The sequence below is a fragment of the Leptopilina heterotoma genome, unplaced genomic scaffold (assembly GCF_015476425.1).
Source record: "Leptopilina heterotoma isolate Lh14 unplaced genomic scaffold, ASM1547642v1 Lhet_68, whole genome shotgun sequence".
Classification (NCBI taxonomy): domain Eukaryota; kingdom Metazoa; phylum Arthropoda; class Insecta; order Hymenoptera; family Figitidae; genus Leptopilina; species Leptopilina heterotoma.
In genome coordinates, this window is record NW_025111157.1 from 81,561 (window position 1) to 101,664 (window position 20,104).

General features: G+C 20.7%; 1 protein-coding gene across 1 annotated transcript in view; it reads right to left on the reverse strand.

Annotated features, from left to right (window-relative positions):
* Positions 1–2,850: 2,850 nt before the first annotated feature.
* The window catches only part of LOC122510164, a 112,677-nt gene continuing 95,423 nt past the window's right edge, over positions 2,851–20,104 (reverse strand). Inside the window, exon 4 of the mRNA XM_043624618.1 lies at positions 2,851–3,198. Within this exon, the coding sequence (XP_043480553.1) occupies positions 2,957–3,198 (242 nt within the window). The 3' untranslated portion in view covers positions 2,851–2,956. The remainder of the gene's footprint in view (positions 3,199–20,104) is intronic.

A 20,104-nucleotide genomic window follows, 5' to 3' on the forward strand; every position in this document is an offset into this window, starting at 1 on the left:
ATATTTACTTTAATCAAATATTTTTTATTTCAATCAAAAAATATTTACTTTAATCAAATAAATTTTATTTTAGTCAAATAATTATTTACTTGAATCAAATATTTTTTATTTCAATCAAACAAATACTTTCTTTAGTCAAATAATTTTTATTTTTATTAACTAAATATTTCCTTGAATCGAATCATTATTAATTTCAAACAAATAAATATTTACTTGAATCAAATATTTTTTATTTCAATCAAAAAATATTTACTTTAATCAAATAAATATTTACTTGAATCGAATCATTATTATTTCAATCGAAAAATATTTAGTTTAATCAAATATTTTTTATTTCAATCTACAAATATTTACTTTAATAAATAAATATTTATTTCAATCGAATCATTATTATTCCAATTAAAAAAAATTTCGTTAAGGGCATTTGAACCATGATGACGTCACAGCCTTAAAACACATGCTTTGCAGAACCTATGACGTCATAATGGTTCAAATGCCCTTAATCAAATAATTTTTATTTCAATCAAAAAATAATTACATTTTTCGACGAATTTAATTAAAATTGTATTAAAAATAATTGAAATTCTGCAACGAGTTTTATTATTTATAAAAATAATTGAATTCCTAAAAAGAATTTTATGATTTACGAAAATAATTAAATGATTGCGAAGAAATATATAAAAAATTTGTAAATAATAATTGAATTCCTGTGAAATTTTTATTATTTTACGAAAATAATGAAAGGTTTGCGTAGAATTTTATTAAATTTTTTTTAAATAATTGAATTCTTTAGGAAAATTTTTAAAAAATAGTAAATATTGAAATTCATTGAATTGAGAAAAGTTTTTAAAAATAATTGAAATTTTTGTCAAAAATTTGTTTATAATTTTTTGAAAATAATTGAATTTTGGAGAAAAATTCTAATATTTCTAAACATAATTGAAATTTTTACGAGAATTTATAAATTTTTTTAAACACAATTGAATGTGTGCGAAGTATTTCGTTACTTTTGAAAATAATTGAATTTTGAAGAAGAATTTTTCTATTTATAAAAATAATTGAAATTTTAACAAGAATGTTATTAATATTTTTGAAAATAATTGAATTTTTGAAAAGAATTTTATTATTTATAAAAATAATTGAAATTCTTGCCAAAAATTTTATTATAATTTATGAAAATAATTGAATTTTGGAGAAGAATTTTTCTATTTATAAAAATAATTGAAATTTTAACAAGAATGTTATTGAAATTTTTGAAAATAATTGAATTTTGGAGAAGAATTTTATTATTTACAAAAATAATTGAAATTTTAACAAGAATGTTATTAAAATTTATGAAAATAATTGAATTTTGGAGAAAAATTTTGTTATTTATAAAAATAATTGAAATTTTTGCCAAAAATTTTATTATAATTTTTGAAAATAATTGAATTTTGGAGATAAATTCTAATACTTCAAAATATAATTTAAATTTGGACGAGAATTTTTAAAATATTTTGAACATAATTGAATGTGTGCGAAGAATTTTATTATCATTTATAAAAATAATTACAATTTTTGACAAAAAATATTTACTTTAATCAAATAATTTTTATTTTAATCAAATAAATGTTTATTTGAATCGAATCATTATTATTTCAATCAAAAAATATTTACTTTAATCAAATAATTTTTATTTCAATCGAAAAATATTTACTTTAGTCAAATAAATATTAACTTGAATCAAATATTTTTTATTTCAATTAAATAAATATTTACTTTCGAATCAAATATTTTTTATTTCAGTCAAACAAATATTTACTTGAATCAAATAATTTTTATTTCAATGAAACAAATATTTACACGAATAAAATAATGTTTACTTTAGTTAACTAAATATTTACTTGAATGAAATAATTTTTTTTTACACAAACAAATATTTTCTTGAATCAAATAATTTTTTTTACACAAATAAATATTTACTTGAACAAAAATAATTTTTATTTCAATCAAATAAAAAAATGGAACAAATTAGATGAAATAACATTTTGGAGAATATTTATGCGCCTCACTAATTGTGAAAAATGTTAATTACCTTGTCGAGACGAAGGGGAGAGGGAGATGATAATAAAAGAGAGAGAAAAAAAGTTTCAAAGATAGATGTTTCTTCGAGATGACTTATCTTAGTGCGCTAGTGGATTTTAAAGCCGAAAAATGTACCGTACTATGCTCATTAAGTAAATTATTCTTTTGTCTTGTCTGCCTCTTTCTAGTCTACTTATTCCATTCTTTTCTTCTTCATACTTTTCGGTTTTTATTTTTTTTCTTATTTTTATTTTTTACCGCACATTCAATTTTAATGAACAAAGTCAAAAAAAAAAAAAAATGAGCGACTGCAACGAGCTTTCCCAACTTGCCAAGAGAAGGGGCATTCCAAGTGGAATTTTCACCTACAGAATTTTTTTTTTAGAACCAAATTTTTTAATTTGTTTGAAAAAAAATAAAAAATAGGTATTTTTTTATTTTATTATTAAATGAAAATTGTGAAAGTGGTGATATTTTTAAATTACAACTTCTTTAGAAGCCGAGGACTTTTGAGTCACATTTTTAAAAAAGAATTTTCTTCTCTTTCTCTCTCTCTCTCCAAATTTTTTAATTTGTTCGAAAGAAATAAGAAAATAGGTATTTTCTATTTTGTTATTAAATGAAAATTGATTTTTTTAAAATTCGGCTTCTAAGGAATTCGAACATTAAAAAGATCTCAAATTCCACAATTTTTATTTAATAAAAAAAATAAAAAAACACGTCTCTTCTTATTTTTTATACAGAATTCGAAAAAAAATTTTCCTACAAAAATAAATTTTCAATGAAAATTTCTCCTGGAATGCCCCAAGGGTAAAATTAGAGTATTTTATAATTTTTTTGAACTATTATCTTTTTTTGTCTATTTGATAATTTTTTTTTTTGTTTTTTTTTTTTAATGATTTAATGGATTTAGAGTACTCACCGGCGTAGCAGGATGACGATAGTGATCCTCGAGGAGGAGTCGTCGTTGATTTGATGTGAGTGTCTCCTCGCGATGATGATGATGATGGTGATGATGTAAAATCGATATCGAGGCAGGTCGGTGATGTAGATGATGGGAAACCGTGGCCAGGACACCTACGAGTGCCCCGACTACGAGGACAAGCACCACCACTATATACCCGCTTACGTTCACTGGAAAATAAAAGAAAAAAATTATAAACATTAAATTACTTTTTTCATTACCAACGGAAACATATTATTTACTGATAATATCTCCTTCTACCGGCTCTAATATTATCGAAACTATACATTGTATATCGTCTCTCTCTCTCAAAGAAAAAAAAAAAATGTCAACGACAAAAAATCAAGAATTTCTTGCAGGAATTTCTTGCACTAAAAATTATTTTTAAATAAAATTTTATTAAAATTCAACTTCTTTAGAAGCCGAGGATTTTTTAATCACTTTCTTAAAAAAAAGAATTTTCTCTCTCTCTCTCTCCAAATTTTTTAAATAAAAAATTTAAATTTAAATTTAAATTAAAATTTAAATTAAATTAAAATTTAATTAATTAATTAATTAATTAAACTAAATTAAAATTTTTTTTATTTAAAAAAATAAAAGAATAGGAATTTTTTATTTGGTTATTAAATGAAAATTGATTTTTTTAAATTCACCTTCCTTAGAAGCTGAGGGCTTTTGAATCACGTTTTTGAAAAAAAAACGTGATTCAAAAGTCCTCGGCTTCAAACGACAAGGCTATTTCGCAAAATGACAAAAACTTGAAGGTTATTTTAGATAAATACAAAGACGCTAATAATTGTACTTTAGACAATAACAAAAATAGATATATACATTTCATTCCTACAAATTTTTTCAACAACTACAATATTTCTGTAACCAAATATAGATTTAAAGAAACAATCGATTTATTTATTTATTTAGCAAATCGATTTATTTAAATAAATATTTCTGCGGGTATTTTACGTTATGCAAAGAGTTAAAAAATTGAAAAAAAAACAAATGAAATTAAAAAATAGAGAAGCAGGACACTTTTGATACTATACAAGAATATAGAAAACTTTTAAAGAACTAGAAACATAAAGATAAGACGACAAGATTAGAGAATCAGATATGCAATTTTTCCAGACATATATACGTGCGCATTACAGTCGTCCATTTTTCTTTAAAGTCTAATTTCATCATATTGCACTTCTTATCAACATTTTATAGTAAAAAAAGATTGCTAAACAGGAACAATTTTCAGGATAAGAACTCAAATAACTGTTTTTGAAATTTTCTTCTCTGTAATAAAAATTAATTTTGAAAAAGTTTATACGTGAATTATAAAACATTAACAGGGGGCGAACCAGTGAAATTATTTGAAAATAACGGACTCAACGGACTAAAAATGAAAAATTACGGACCAATTACTGACAAAAATATAACCATAGTCTGAAAGTCAAATAATTTTACTTAAAATTACAAATTAAATTTTTCTATAAAACATGAATTTTTAAATCCATTTCTTTACAATATTCAATTATTATCTAAAATTTTAACTGAAACTCATTTTTAAATCAATTTTTATTAGAAAATTCTACTACAAATTAATTAAATTATTTAAATACAAAAATAAATAATTTATTGAATAATTGAATGTTTCTTAAAATTAAATTCCCATAATGAATTTTATCAACAAATTTTTAAGTAATTGAATTCTATCGACGAATTTTAATAAAATTTTTAAGAATAATTACATTTTTTGGAGGAATTCGATTAAAATTGTATTAAAAATAATTGAAATTCTGCGATGAGTTTTATTATTTGTGAAAATAATTGAATCCCTAAGAAGAATTTTCATATTTTTGAATAATATTTAATTTTTATAATATTATTACACTTGAAAATAATTGAATTTCTGCAATAATTTCTAACTTTTCCAAAATTAAATTTTTTTTTTCGTGTTTTTAACTATAATTCTTCTATAAATGCATTATTTTTAATAATTTTTGAAAAAATTCTTTGAGAATTTTCAAATTCATTTATATACAATTCAATTTTACAAAATTTCAATTATTCGTCAATTTTTTAATTAAATATATGTTAGAAAATAAAAACTTGAAATAATTTTTTAAAAAAAATCAGCAATTAAACTTTCTCAAAAAATTAATTCCAGTTAAAATTATAAAAAATTAAAATTCTGAAAGATTTTAATTTAAAACATTTTTAAAATTTAATTATTTCTAAATATTCACGCTATATTGCTTTTATTATTCAATTACTATCGAAAATTTTAATTGATATTAATTTTTAAATCAATTTTTATTAGAAAATTCTACTAGAAATCAATTATTTACATACAAAAAAAAAATTTATTGAATAATTGCTTATTTCTTAAAATTAAATTCTTATAAAGAATTTTATCAATAAATTTTTAAATAATTCAATTCTTTTGTCGAATTTTTATAAAATTATAAAAATAATTACATTTTTCAACGAATTTAATTAAAATTGTATTAAAAATAATTGAAATTTTGCAATGAGTTTTATTATTTATGAAAATAATTGAATTCCTAAAAATAATTTTATTATTTACGAAAATAGTTGAATCCGTGTAAAAATTTTATTATTTATGAAAATAATTAAATGATTGCGAAGAAATATCTAAAAAATTTATAAATAATAATGGAATTCCTGTGAAATTTTCATTATTTTATGAAAATAATTAAAGGTTTGCGGAAATTTTTGTAAACTTTTTTTTTAAATAATTGAATTCTTATAGACAATTCTTTTAAAATAGCAAATATTGAAAATCATTGAATTGAGGAAAGTTTTTAAAAATAATTGAAATTTTTGCCAAAAATTTTATTATAATTTTTTGAAAATAATTGAATTTTGGAGAAAAATTCTAATATTTCTAAAGATAATTGAAATTATGACGAGAATTTATAAATTTTTTTGAACACAATTGAATGTGTGCGAAGTATTTCGTTACTTTAGAAAATAATTGAATTTTGGAGAATTTTATTATTTACAAAAATAATTGAAATTTTAACAAGAATGTTATCAAAATTTATGAAAATAATTGAATTTTAAAGAAGAATTTTATTATTTACAAAAATAATTGAAATTTTAACAAGAATGTTATTAAAATGTATGAAAATAATTGAATTTTAGAGAAGAATTTTATTATTTATAAAAATAATTGAAATGTTTGCCAAAAATTTTATTATAATTTTTGAAAATAATTAGATTTTTGAGAAAAATTCTAATATTTCTAAAGAAAATTTAAATTTTGACGAGAATTTAAAAAAAATTTCGATCATAATTAAATGTGTGCGAAGTATTTCGTTACTTTTGAAAATAATTGAATTTCGGAGAAGAATTTTATTATTTATAAAGATAATTGAAATTTTGAACAGATTTTTTAAAAAATCTTTAAAAGTAATTGAATTTTGCAGAAGAATTTTGATATTTATAAAAATAATTGGAATTTTGAGAAGAATTTAAAAAAAAATGTTTGAAAATAATTTAATTTTTCTAAAGAATTTTCTTACTTTTGAAGATAATTGAATTTTGCAATGAATTTTATTACTTTTGAAAATAATTGAATTTCTAGGATGAATTTGATTATTTATAAAGATAATTGAAATTTTGACAAGAATTTTATTAAAATTCTTTTGCAAATAATTGAATTTTAGAGAAGAATTTTATTATTCACAAAGATAATTGAAATTTTGAACAGATTTTTTTAAAAGTAATTGAATTTTGCAGAAGAATTTTGATATTTATAAACATAATTGAAATTTTGAGGAGAATTTAAAAAGAATTTTGAAGATAATTGAATTTTTGCGAAGAATTTTATTACTTTTGAAAATAATTGAATTTCAGAGAAGAATTTTATTAAATTTTTTTTAAATAATTGAATTTTGGAGAAGAATTTTATTATTTATAAAAATAATTGTAATTTTCGCCAAAAATTTTATAATAAGTTTTGAAAATAATTGAATTTCTGCAATCATTTGTAATTTCTCTAAAATTCTCCAAATTATATTGTACAATTTGCGAAATTTTTGTCTTTTCTCAATAAAATTACGGTCTTTACGGACCATTTTTTTTAAAAAAACGGACTTTTATGGACTTTAAGCAAATTTACGAACTTTTACTGGATTTACGGATCTAGTTCGAGCCCTGCATTAATTTTCATGGTTAATTTTATAAAAAGAAATTGGTAATTTTTAATTTTTAATAAAAGTTGTCATCGCTAAAATTACGGACAGTTCAGGTTTCATTTTTTAAAGAGTGACAGTTAATTTCGATTTATTTTTCGTATAAATATAAATATAAAAAATGTGAAGCCAATAACATATTTAATAAAAGAAAATAAAGCTAAATATATATTAATATAAAGAAAATATTTACAATTAAGTGATGAAAAATACAATTATCACGCTAGTCACGGCTGAAATGTTATCAATTAGCGAGAGAGAAAAAAAGAGAGAGAGAGATAGAGAGAGATAATAGAAATTGAACGAAACTACCGCTTCCGGATAGTTGTCGATAAAAATAATATAAAACACTTCTTTGACGCGACATATTTACCAAGGTGACATATTGTCGACGTTAAACCGTCTCGCCAATGGAGGTCATCTTTAAATGCGACGTTTTTTTTTCTTTGCCTCACTGGAAAATATATGAGTGTAAAAAAAATAAATTTCTTTACACTCGTGAATATTTGTGTGTGATTCTACCAACAATATACGTGCAATGATAACGATGCCATCACTATATATACATGTATATATGAAAATAGCATTTGTCTTTAAGGTCTTGCACGTTCCTCAAAAAAAAAAAAGAAAAGAAAAAAAGAACTTAAAACTGTGTAAATGTAAAGAAGGAGAGTTTGCACCAAGTTATATGCTTACATTACTCATGAGTCTCTTTTAAAATCGTTAAGAATTCCCCCCATCAGAGCAATTAGTCATATTGGAATATGTTAAATAGTCTTTTAAAAAGGAATTAACACCTATAACGATTTTTGTTTGCTGTTGTTAAATTCATAGCATGATTTTTGTATTCTACTGAATCAATTTTTATTCGGAGTTTACACTTTTTAATTTATTTTGAACTTTTTAATTATAGTACAATTTTAAACTCATAGTAAAATTCTACAGAATTTTACTAGAACAGTTCAACATGAATCTAGTAAATATTAGGTAGAAGTTCACTCACAAACGACATGAAGCGAATTCTATAGAATTATTCCAATGAAATTCTACATACTGTTCAGTAAAATTTTTACAGAATTATTCCAACTAATCATCATCGATAGAATCTAGTAAAATTCCATAGAACTTTTCCGACTGGATTTTCGGAAACTTCTGCACTTTTATGTTTTTTTTTTTTTTGATGGAGTAAAAATAAATTTTACAACTTTAGTAACTTAAATAAATAAATAAATAAACTTTGTTTTGCTATTTAGAAAGTAGCAAAATTTACTCATCCGGAAATGGTAAAGTAGCAAAGCATAAATGCGCCAAATTTCCAGACAATTAGGTTTCAGCTCCCCAACGTGGCAGCAGATCAAGTGTCAAAATTCCCACCCCTGGCAATTTTAATGCACTTTATATTTTATCGAAATCAGCAATAAGGGAATATTTGTGATGTAATTAATCGTTGGAAATTTGAGCTTTAATCAACAGACATAAACACCGTATAGACGCATATTTCATATAGCCGGAAGCAGTCAGACAACTCACGAAAAATTAAAATTAATTAATCGAACACATCAACAAACTTTGCACTCGATAATTAACTTTAAAAATGTAGCAGAAAGTAGCTTTCAAACTAAAAAAAAGTAGTAAAAATGTAGCTATCGAAAAATTATGTAATTTTATAAAAAATTTTAAATAATTAATTTCTTTCGACTAATTTTATGCGAATTCCAATTTAAATAATTGAATTCTTGAGAAATTTTTATTATTCATGAAAAAAATTGAATTCTTACGAAGATTTTTACCACAAATTTTTTAAGTAATTGAATTCTGAAAAGTTTTTAAATAGTTTTTTAAAGTTTAATTTTTAAAAAGTTTTTAAAAATAATTTAAATTTAAATTTTAAAAAAATTCAATTAAAATTTTTGACAATAGCTGACTTCTTGTAAACGATTTTATTAGCATTTCTTAAAATAATTGAATTTCCAAGAAGAAATTTATTACTTTTAAAAATAATTGAATTCTTGTGATGAATATTGTTATTTATGAAAATAATTGAATTTTGCAAAGAATTTTATTAAAATGCCTCAAAATAATTGAATTTTCGGGAACAATTTTTATTCCTGAGAAATTTTTATTACAATTTTGTTTAAATAATTGAATTCTTTTAGAAAATTTTATTAAAATAGTACCTAGATATTAAAAATAATTGAAATGCGAAAAATTTTTAAAAATATTTAAGTTTTATAAAGAGTTCTATTAAAATTTTTGACAAGAATTGAATGTTTATGTGGTATTTTATTAAATTTTTTTTGAAAATAATTGTATTTCTAAAAAGCATTTTATTATTTATGAAAATAATTGAATTCTTGCAAATGATTTTAAAAGATTTCTTCAAAATAATTAAATTCTTGTGATGAATATGGTTATTTATGAAAATAATTGAATTTTACAAAGAATTTGATTAAAATGTCTCAAAATAATTGAATTGTGGTGAACAATTTTGTTATTTATCGTCATAATTGAATTCTTTCAAACAATTTTATTGAAATATTCAAAAAACAATTGAATTTCGCTGTGAAAATTCTAATATTTTTGTAAATAATTGAATTCTTCAAAAGAATTTAAGAAAAACATTTTTTTAATTAATTGATTTTTTCGAGGAATTAAAATGAAATTTTTAAGTATAATTACATTTTTTGAGCAATTTCTGTAAAATTGTATTAAAAATAATTGGAATCCGGCGATGAATTTTATGATTTATGAAAATAATGTAATAGTTGCTTAGAATTTTATTAAAATTTTCAAAAATAATTAAATTTCTGAGAAAAAAATTTATTGCTTTTAAAAATAACTAGCAACTATTCGCGCGCTAAAGCGCGCGGCTAACTTCTTGCTGTCTTTTTTTTAAAATAAAATTAGCAATTTTAAAAATAATAGAATTTGAAAACTTTCTTATTCAAATTTTTGTTAAAAACACTAAAAAAAATTCAATTTTGGAGAAATTACAAATAATTGCAGAAATTCAACTATTTAAAAAAAAATTAATAAAATTCTTCTTATAAAATTCAACTCAGTACAAAATTTGAAAAAAAATTTTGGAAAAATCCCAATTATCTTTATAAGTAACAAAATTCTTCTCCAAAGTTTAATTATTTTCCTAAATGTCAAAAAAATTCTTGTCCTAATATCAACAATTTAAAAAAATAAAATGCATTTTTCTAATTTCAATGATTTTCAATATCTTCTATTTTAATAAAATTTCCTAAAAAAAAATTCAATTATTTAAAAAAAAATTTTAATAAAATTGTATGCAAACATTTAATTATTTTCATAAATAATAAAAATTTCACAGGAATTCAATTATTTTCAAAAAAAAATAATTTAAAATTCTAGAAAATAATAGAATTAAAATGATGAAAATAATTTTTATGAAGTTACAGTAACAATATTCTTATAATAATATAAAATAATGATTTTATAATCCTGTTCCAAAAATAAGATAAAAAGAATAGGAATTTTGCAAATATTTTTCTTCTTTTTCTAAAACAAAATAATAATTTTGTTACATAAATTGTAATTCATAAACAAAAACAATGCAAAATAAATTGCATTATTATAAACTTTTTTTAATTTTTCTTTTCAAATATTTTCAATTTTAAAATTAATATATTGAAAATCATCGAATTGTTGCAAAGAATTTTATCAAAAATTTGATGATAATATAATTCCTTCAAAGAATTTTATTATTTAGGAAAATAACTGAATTCTCACAAAGAATTTTATTAAAAATTTTTAAAATCCTAATTAAATTCTTTTAAAGAATTTCTTTGAATTTTTTTAAAACTAATATTTTTTTTAATAATTTTAATTGAAAATTTTGAAAGCATTTGAATTTTATGAAGAAGAATTTTATTAAAAGTGAATTGAAAATAATTGAATTCTTCCTGAGAATTTTACTAATATTTATAAAAATTGTTTTGAAAAATTTATTAAAATTTTTGGACATAATTGAAATTTATGGAAATATTTAAAAATATTTGAATTCATCCGAGGAATTCAATTAAAATTTGTTTTAAAAATCATTGGATTTTTGTATAAAGATTTTACTATTGAAAAAAATAATTGAATATTGTTTAGAAATATTTTACTATTTATAAAAAATAATTAAAATGTTTCGCGAGAATTTAAAAAAATTTTAAGAAATAATTAAATTGTTATGAAGAATTTTATAGAAATATTTTCGAGAAATTCAATTAATGTTGTTTCGAAAATAATGGAATTTCTTTAAAGAATTTTATTAAAATTAAGTATATTCAAAATCATTGCATTCATCACAAGAATTTTATTACTTTTTGAAAATAATTGAATTCTTTCAAATTTTTTTTTAAGAATATATTTAAAAATTGCATTGAAAGTAATTTAATTTTTATATAGAATTTTTTAAAAATATTTTGAAAATAATTGAACTATTTTTCGAGAATTTTAAATTCTTGTTGAAATTGCATTTTATGGAAATTTTTGAAAATAATTAAATTCTTTAATGTAATTTTATTTAAATTTGATTAAAAATAATTTAATTCTTGTGAAGAATTTTACTATTTATAAAAAGAATTGAATTTTTTCCAAGGATTTATTAAAATTTTAGAACATATATGAACAGTAATAATTAATTTTGTACTTAATAAGTGAATTTGGCATTTAAAATTTTGATTATGAAATTATTTTAAAAATTTATATTTGAAGATAAAAAATATTTGTAATTTGCATAACAATAATAAATTGAATAACACGTTTCGCACGTAAAATTTTCTAGTTATCTAAAGATTACAAAAACAAAAGTATAAACAAAAAACAACTTCAGAGTGTGAGGGACAGAAAAAGTGAATGAATGAAAGAATGAAAGAACATTCAAATTAATATAGTTAATTAATTAATTGAATGCTTGTGATGAATATTTCTATTTATAAAAATAATTGTATAGTTGAGTAAGAATTTTATTAAAATTTTCAAAACTAATTAAATTTCTAAGAAGAATTTTATTATTTATGAAAATAATTGAATTATTAAGAAAAATTTTATTAAAATGTTTAAAAAGACTTGAACTTCAGTGAAAAAATTTGTTATTTTGGAAAATAACTGAATTCTTTATAAGAATTTTATAAACATTGTTTTAAAGAATTAATTTTTTCGAAATATAATATATTATGAAAATTTTATTTCAAATAATTGAATTCTAGTGGAAAACTTTATTTGTGAAAATAATTGAATTTTTCGGTTAATTAATTTAAATTAGTATTATAAATAATTGAAATTCTTCGATGAGTTTTATTATTTAAAAAAGTAATTGAACTCTTGCTTAGAATATTATCAAAAATTATAATTTCCATGAAAATTGTTATTATTAGTGAAAGTAATTGAATTATTGTAAAGAATTGTTTAATACAAATTTTGTTAAATAATTGATTTTTTCGAATTTTTTTTGAAAATGCTATTCTAAGTTAATTGAATTCTTGTGGAAATTTTATTATTTATGAAAATAATTAAAGTTTGGATGAATTTTATCAATTTTTTTTGCAAATAATTGAATTCTTTTGCGAAATTTTAAGAAAATAGTAGATATTGAAAATAATTGAATTTTGATTATTTTTTGAAAATAATTGAATTGTTTTAAAGAATTTGATTATAATTTTTAAGAATAGTTTTTTGATTTCTATTATTAGCGAATTTAAAGTAGTGGAAATTTAATAAAAACAGATATAGTAGCTTTTTAGTGGCTGAAATCTAAAAAAAGTACTGAAATAGTATAGTTATGTATGTTTCTTAAATAAATAAATAAGGTAAAAAAAGTAGTAAAATAGTAGGTTTTAGTAGATGAGTGCGAAGCCTGAATTCAACCATGCTTTTCTAACCTTCCTTCCGTTAATTTTCAAAATTAAAAAATGCCTTTCGTAAACTTATAAACATTTAAGAGAAAATTCCGATTAATCCGATTTTCATTGACTTTTTTCACTCTCTCGGGAAGCAAAAGAACATAAAAAAGGGTAGTCTGAAAAAATTGCAGAAAATTGCCGTAAATCTGACGAGATATGGCCATATACACTAGCCTGTCTCGTGTGGTATGGCTTTTGTTCCTCATTAACTCGGAACGTTTGCTCGACGGCTACAATATAAATACTTTCGTCCTTTTCTAACGTTTTCAACTTCTCCGTGTTCCTTTTTCCGTTTTCGCCATTATCTCGCACTTTACAAGCGCCTACGTACATTCTCTAGGCAATCAGGAGTAGGGCCCGAAGGGCAAAAAGAGAGAGGGGGGAGGAGGAATCTGATAGGAGCGCACATACTGTATGGAAGTTTATACGTGCATGTTGCATATATATATATATATACGCGTTTCGATATATGTACGCGTGTGCATCGACAGGGCGATTGCGATTGCTCCAAACAGGATGAAACACGGCCATAAAACCTTATCAATGTTCATCATCGCCGGTTCAACGGTTCGAAGAGCTCGTCACCCAGTACTCGTTAAACGATCTACAAGTCACTCTACCATGGAACCGCGGTTACGCAGAGAATAATAATCGACGAAAAAAAGAAAAAAAAAAGATTCAAGGTGCAATGCAAGAGGCGAACAAGGGAGCATTTCAAAAGAAAGATGCAATAAAACATGATAATCGAACTACCATTTTTTTTTACCGAATCCTTTCATTATATGACTATAGTGATATTCTTCTCTGATAATTAATGCCAAGGCATTGCCAATACATTGCCAATATTGGTCCAAGATTGCGAATATGAAATCTAAAATCAAGCTTCAGTTGGGCCAATATTAGACCTAGTTTGCAATAGTTCAGAAATAATTCCAGTTGCCACAAAAATTTAACTATGTTTTTCCCTGATTTCCAGACAGAAATTCTTCTTTTCCCTGACCCTAAAGAATGTTCTAATTCACTCTAAAAATGATTAGATACTCAAAAAAAAATGTTCTATACATTTATTTACAAATTTCTTCAAAAGTAAAATTATTCGAAAACATCAATAACTTCATTTTTAAATAAATATTTAATTATTATTATATTTCCAGTAGGCATTAAAATTTTCAAAATATTCAAATTCAAACCTTTATAAAACATGAAGAAATCAATTTTTATTAAAAAATTCTACTAGAATTAAATTATTTAAATACAAAATGAAATGAAAATAAATAATTTATTGAATAATTGAATGTTTCTTAAAATTTAATTCCCATAAAGAATTTTAAACTTTTGACCATAATTGAATTTCTGCGAAGAAATTTTATTACTTTTGAAAATAATTGCATTTCTACAATAATTTGTAAATTCTCCAAAATTTAAGTTTTTTTTTAGTGTTTTTTAATTCTTCTATAAATCCATTATTTTTAATAACTAATTTCAAATATTTTTTAAATCAATTTTTTATTTAAAAATTCTACGAGAATTAAATTATTTAAATACAAAAATAAATAATTTACTCAATAATTTGAATGTTTCTTAAAATTTTAATTTTTAGAAAGAATTTTATTAACAACTTTTGAAAATAATTAATTTCTTTTTAGGAATTTTGAGGAATTTCTTTTAAGGAATTCTTTTGACGAGAATTTTTAATATATTTTGAAAATAATTTAACTTCCGTAAAGTATTTTATTACTTTTCAAAAAAATTGGATTCTTGTGATTCTTGTGAATTGTGGAAAAGAATTTTATTAAAATTCTTTATTTTATGGAAAGAATTCAGAATAATCAAATTTTTTTGGCAAAATTACTTAAGAATTTTTGAATATAATTGATTTTTTGCGACGAATTAAAAGTTATTTATGAAAATAATTGAATTATTGCAACAAATTTTATTATTTTATTGAATAATTGAATGTTCCTTAAAACCGAATTTTTTTTGTCAAGTTTTAATAAAATTTTAAGAATAATTGCATTTTTTTGAGTAATTTATTTAAAATTGTATTAAAAATATTTGAAATTCTGCGATGAAAATAATTGAATTCCGAAATAAAATTTTAATATTTATGAAAATAATTGAATGTTTTCGTAGAATTGTATCAAAAATTTATGTCAAAAATTAAATTTTTTGATACATTTTATAAAAAATAATAAATATTTAAAATCTTTGAACTGCGAAAAACTTTTTAAAATAATTGAATTTTTGAAAAGAATTTTATTTAAATTATTGAAAATAATTGAATTTTGGCGAACGATTTTATTAGAATTATTAAAAAGAATTGAATTTCCAACAAGAAATTTATTACTTTTAAAAATAATTGAATTCTTGCGATGAATATTGTTATTTATGAAAATAATTGAATTTTGAAAAGAATTTTATTAAAATGCCTTAAAATAATTAAATTTTCGGGAATAATTTTGTTATTTTTCGACATAATTGAATTCTTTCGAAGAATTATGTATTGTAAATAATTTAATTCTTGGAAAGAATTTTATTAAAATCTAAAAGAATAATTGAATTATTTCAAAAAAATTTAATTTAAATTGTATTTAAAATAATTGACATTTTTCAAAAAATTTTATTAAAATATTTGATAATAATTGAATAGTTGCTAAGAATTTTATTAAAATTTTCAAAAATAATTGAATTGCTAAGAAGAATTTTATTATTTTTTAAAATAATTGAATTGAAATTGAATTGAAAAATTTTGCTAATTATAAAGATAATTGAATTCTTGACGAGATATTCGTTAAAATTTTTAAAAATAATTTAATTTCTTTGAAGAATTGAATTTCCAAGAAGAAATTTATTTCTTTTGAAAATAATTGAATTTTTGTGATGATTATTGTTATTTATGAAAATAATTGAATTATGTAAAGAATTTCATTAAAAGTCCTAAAAATAATTTTATTTCTGTGAAATAGCATACATTTGAAGAATTTTGAGAAGAAAAGAGAAAAACCGAAAGAGAAGAGCAGACAAAAAGAGAAAGAAAAAAAAATTCTACAAGTAAGAAGTCAAAACCAACAATAAAAAACTACGTCTCGAAACAATAGAAATCGAACAATTGAAAATTGAAAGCCTATGCAATAAAAGTCCCTCTACAAACAAATGAAACAATAGACAAAAGTAGATCCACGATAATTTTTTCTGCGAAGTGATTTTTTTTAACAACACCTCTCATGCGTACAATATTGAAACAACACATAAAGTGCAATATTAGTTTCACCACTCAATGTTTATACAAAAAGAAAATACGAAAGGTGTAAGACATCAAATATTTTACACGTCAATATTTGACAAAGTGTTTAGTTTCGTCTGGACATTCTTGTCAGGTCACAGTTTTTGTTGCACACACACACACACACACACACACACATCTACAGAGTATGTACAATGCATGGATGCAATTCATCATACAACTTGGACCATCAATATCCATTTTAAAATCATAAAATACATTCATGAAAATATGAGTAATTTTATGCGTAACTAAACTACGCAATGAAAATAAATCCCCTCCCTCCCTCCCCTGACCCTCTTTGGGAATCATGAAATCAGCATACAAAAGACTTACAAAATCTTGTATATAATAAATAAAAGACCTGTTGTGCAAACTCTCCTTAATTGACAGTAAAAAAATGTTCTTTAAAAAGACAAATCAGATTTTATTTCTTACTTTTATATTAAAAAATTCTTTAAATGGAATTTATATTTCCTCATTCAGTAATAAGAATTTCTGTACGTAAGCAAAATTTTTCATTACATTATAATTTCTTTTAATTTCTTTCAATTTCTTTCAATTTCTTTATATTAAAGTAATTTTAATTTAACAGAAAATTTTACTTCAGCTAAATTTTTCGTTGCTAAAAATTTTTACATTAGCAAAATTTTAAATTAAAAATTGTCTAAAGTATTGGCTCTAAATTTGAAAATATTTTCTCGTAATTTTTGGCTTGAGAAATTTTGTTAAACTAGAATTCGATACTAAATATACAAATCTCAACGAATTATAATTCACTGGATTCATAAAATTCAAAAATAGTTAAAATCCAGTAATTTTGCTTTTTTTAGAATTCGTAATTATAGCCGAATTCTTGGGTTTTTTCTTAAGTTATTGAAATTCTTCGACTCAAAAAATTGCAAGAAATCAAAATTCCTGATTTTATAAAACCTTTGAAAATTTACTTTAGACAAATTCTTGTTTTTTCTCAAGTAATTAAAATTCTTTACTTCAAAAATTCCAAAAAAAGTTAGAATTACTTTAACTGCTTTTAATATTCAATTATTATCTAAAATTTTTACTGAAATTCAATTTTTAAAAGAAAATTATCCGAGAATTCAATTATTTAAATAAAAAAATGAAAAAATGATTGAATAATTGAATGTTTCTTGAAATTTAATTCCAATAAAGAATATTATCAACAAATTCTTATTAAATTATTGAATTCTATCGACGAGTTTTAATAAAATTTTTAAGAATAATTAAATTTTTTGAGAAATTTGATTAAAATTTGATTAAAAATAATTGAAATTCTGCGATGAGTTTTATTATTTGTGAAAATAATTGAATTTTTAAGAAGAATTTTATTATTTTTGAACAATATTTAATTTTTTCGAAGAAAATAATTGAATTTCTACAATAATTTGCAACTTTTCCAAAATTACATTTTTTTCGTGTTTTTAACTAAACATCTTTTATAAATCCATTATTTTTAATAATTTTTAAAAAATTTCTTTGAGAATTATCAAATTCATTTGTTTACAATTCAATTTTACAAAATTTCAATTATTCGTGAATTCTTCAATTAAATATGTAATAGAAAATAAAAACTTTAAATAATTTTAATAAAAAATCTGCAATTAAAGTTTCTCAAAAAAAAAATTAATTCCACAGAATTGTTAGTTAAAAATATGAAAAATTCAAATTTTCAAAGATTTCAATCTTAAACCTTTTCAAAATTCAATTATTTCTAAAAATTTACGCTGTAATGCTTTCAATGTTCAATTACAATCTAAAATTTTAACCGAAATCAATTTTTAAATTAATTTTTATGGGAAAATTCGACAAGAATTCAATTATATACCTAAATATAAAAAAAATTTAATAAATAATTAAATGTTTGTTAAAATCGAGGTTAAAATTGAATTCTTTTAAAGAAATTTATCAAACATGTTTTAAATAATTGAATTCTTTTAACCAATTTTAATAAAATGTTTAAGAATAATAACATTTTTCCAGAAATTCGATTAAAATTGTATTAAAAATTATTGAAATTCTGCAATGAATTTTATTTATAGAAATAATTGAATCTCTAAAAAAAGAATTATTATCTATAAAAATAATTCAATTATTGCAAAAAAATTTATTAGGTATTTATGAAAATAATTGAATTACAAAAAAGAATTTCATTATTTATGAAAATAATTGAATTTTTACAATGAAATTTATTAAAAATTTGTAAATAATTGAATTCCTGTGAAATTTTTATTATTTATGAAAATAATTAAATGTTTGAGTAGAATTTTAATTAAATATCATTTATTGGAAATTATTGAATTCAGGAAAATATTTTAAAATAATTGAAATTTTGCCATGAATTTTATTTAAATTTTTTAATATAATTGAATCCCTTTATTAAAAGTAATTGACATTTTGCAATGAGTTTTATTATTTATGAAAATAATTTAATTTCTAAAAAGAATTGTATTTTTTACGAAAATAATTGAATCCCTGTAAAAATTGTATTATTTATTAAAATAATTGAATAGTTGCGAAGAAAATTAAAAAAAAAAATTGTAAATAATGAAATTCCTGTGAAATTTTTATTATTTTTTAAAAATAATTAGAGGTTTGTGTAGAATTTTAATTGAATTTTTTTAAAAATAGTTGAATTCTTTTGGAAAATTATATTACAATAGTAGAGACCAATTAAAAATCATTGAATTGAGGAAAATTTTTGAAAATAATTGAATTTTGGAGAAGAATTTATTAATTTTAAAAATAATTGAAATTTTGAATTTTATCCAAAAATTTTTAAATGATTGAATTCTTTTGACGAATTTTACTAAAAATTTTTTGAATAATTACATTTTTTTAAGGAATCCGATTAAAATTTTAAATTAAAATAATTGAAATTCTGCAATGAGTTTTATTATTTATGAAAAAAATTGAATTCCTAAAAAGAATTTTATTATTTACGAAAATAATTGAATCTCTGTAAAAATTTTATTATTTATGAAAATAATTATAAATGGTTGCGAGGAAATTTAAAAAAAAAAATTTGTAAATAATGAAATTCCTGTGAAATTCTTATTATTTTTTGAAGAGAATTAAAGGTTTATGAAGAATTTTATTAATTTTTTTTTTAAATAATTGAATTCTTTTGGAAAATTTTATTACAATAGCAGGGACCAATTAAAAATCATTGAATTAAGGAAAATTTTTAAAAATAATTGCAATTTTGCCAAGAATTTTATTAAAATTTTTGAAAATAATTGAATTTTGGAGAAGAATTTAATTATTTCTAAAGTTAATTGAAATTTTGACGAGAATTAAAAAAAAATTTTGAACATAATTGAATTTTTGCGAAGAATTTTATTACTTTTGAAAATAATTGAATTCCTATAATTATTTGTAATTTTTCTAAAATTATCCAAATTATATCGTACAATTTATGAAATTTTCGTCTTTTTTTAATCAAATTACGAACTTTACGGACCTTTTTTCAAGAAAACGGACTTTTACGGCCTTAAGCAAATTTACGGACTGTTACGGGATTTTTCGGACCTAGTTCGAGCCCTGAGATTAAGACGACTTTCTTGCTCAAAATAAGATTTTCTTTTCACCCTGCTGAAAAAATATACGATCTACATTTTTGCATTTATTTATTTTTTCATCCGAGCTC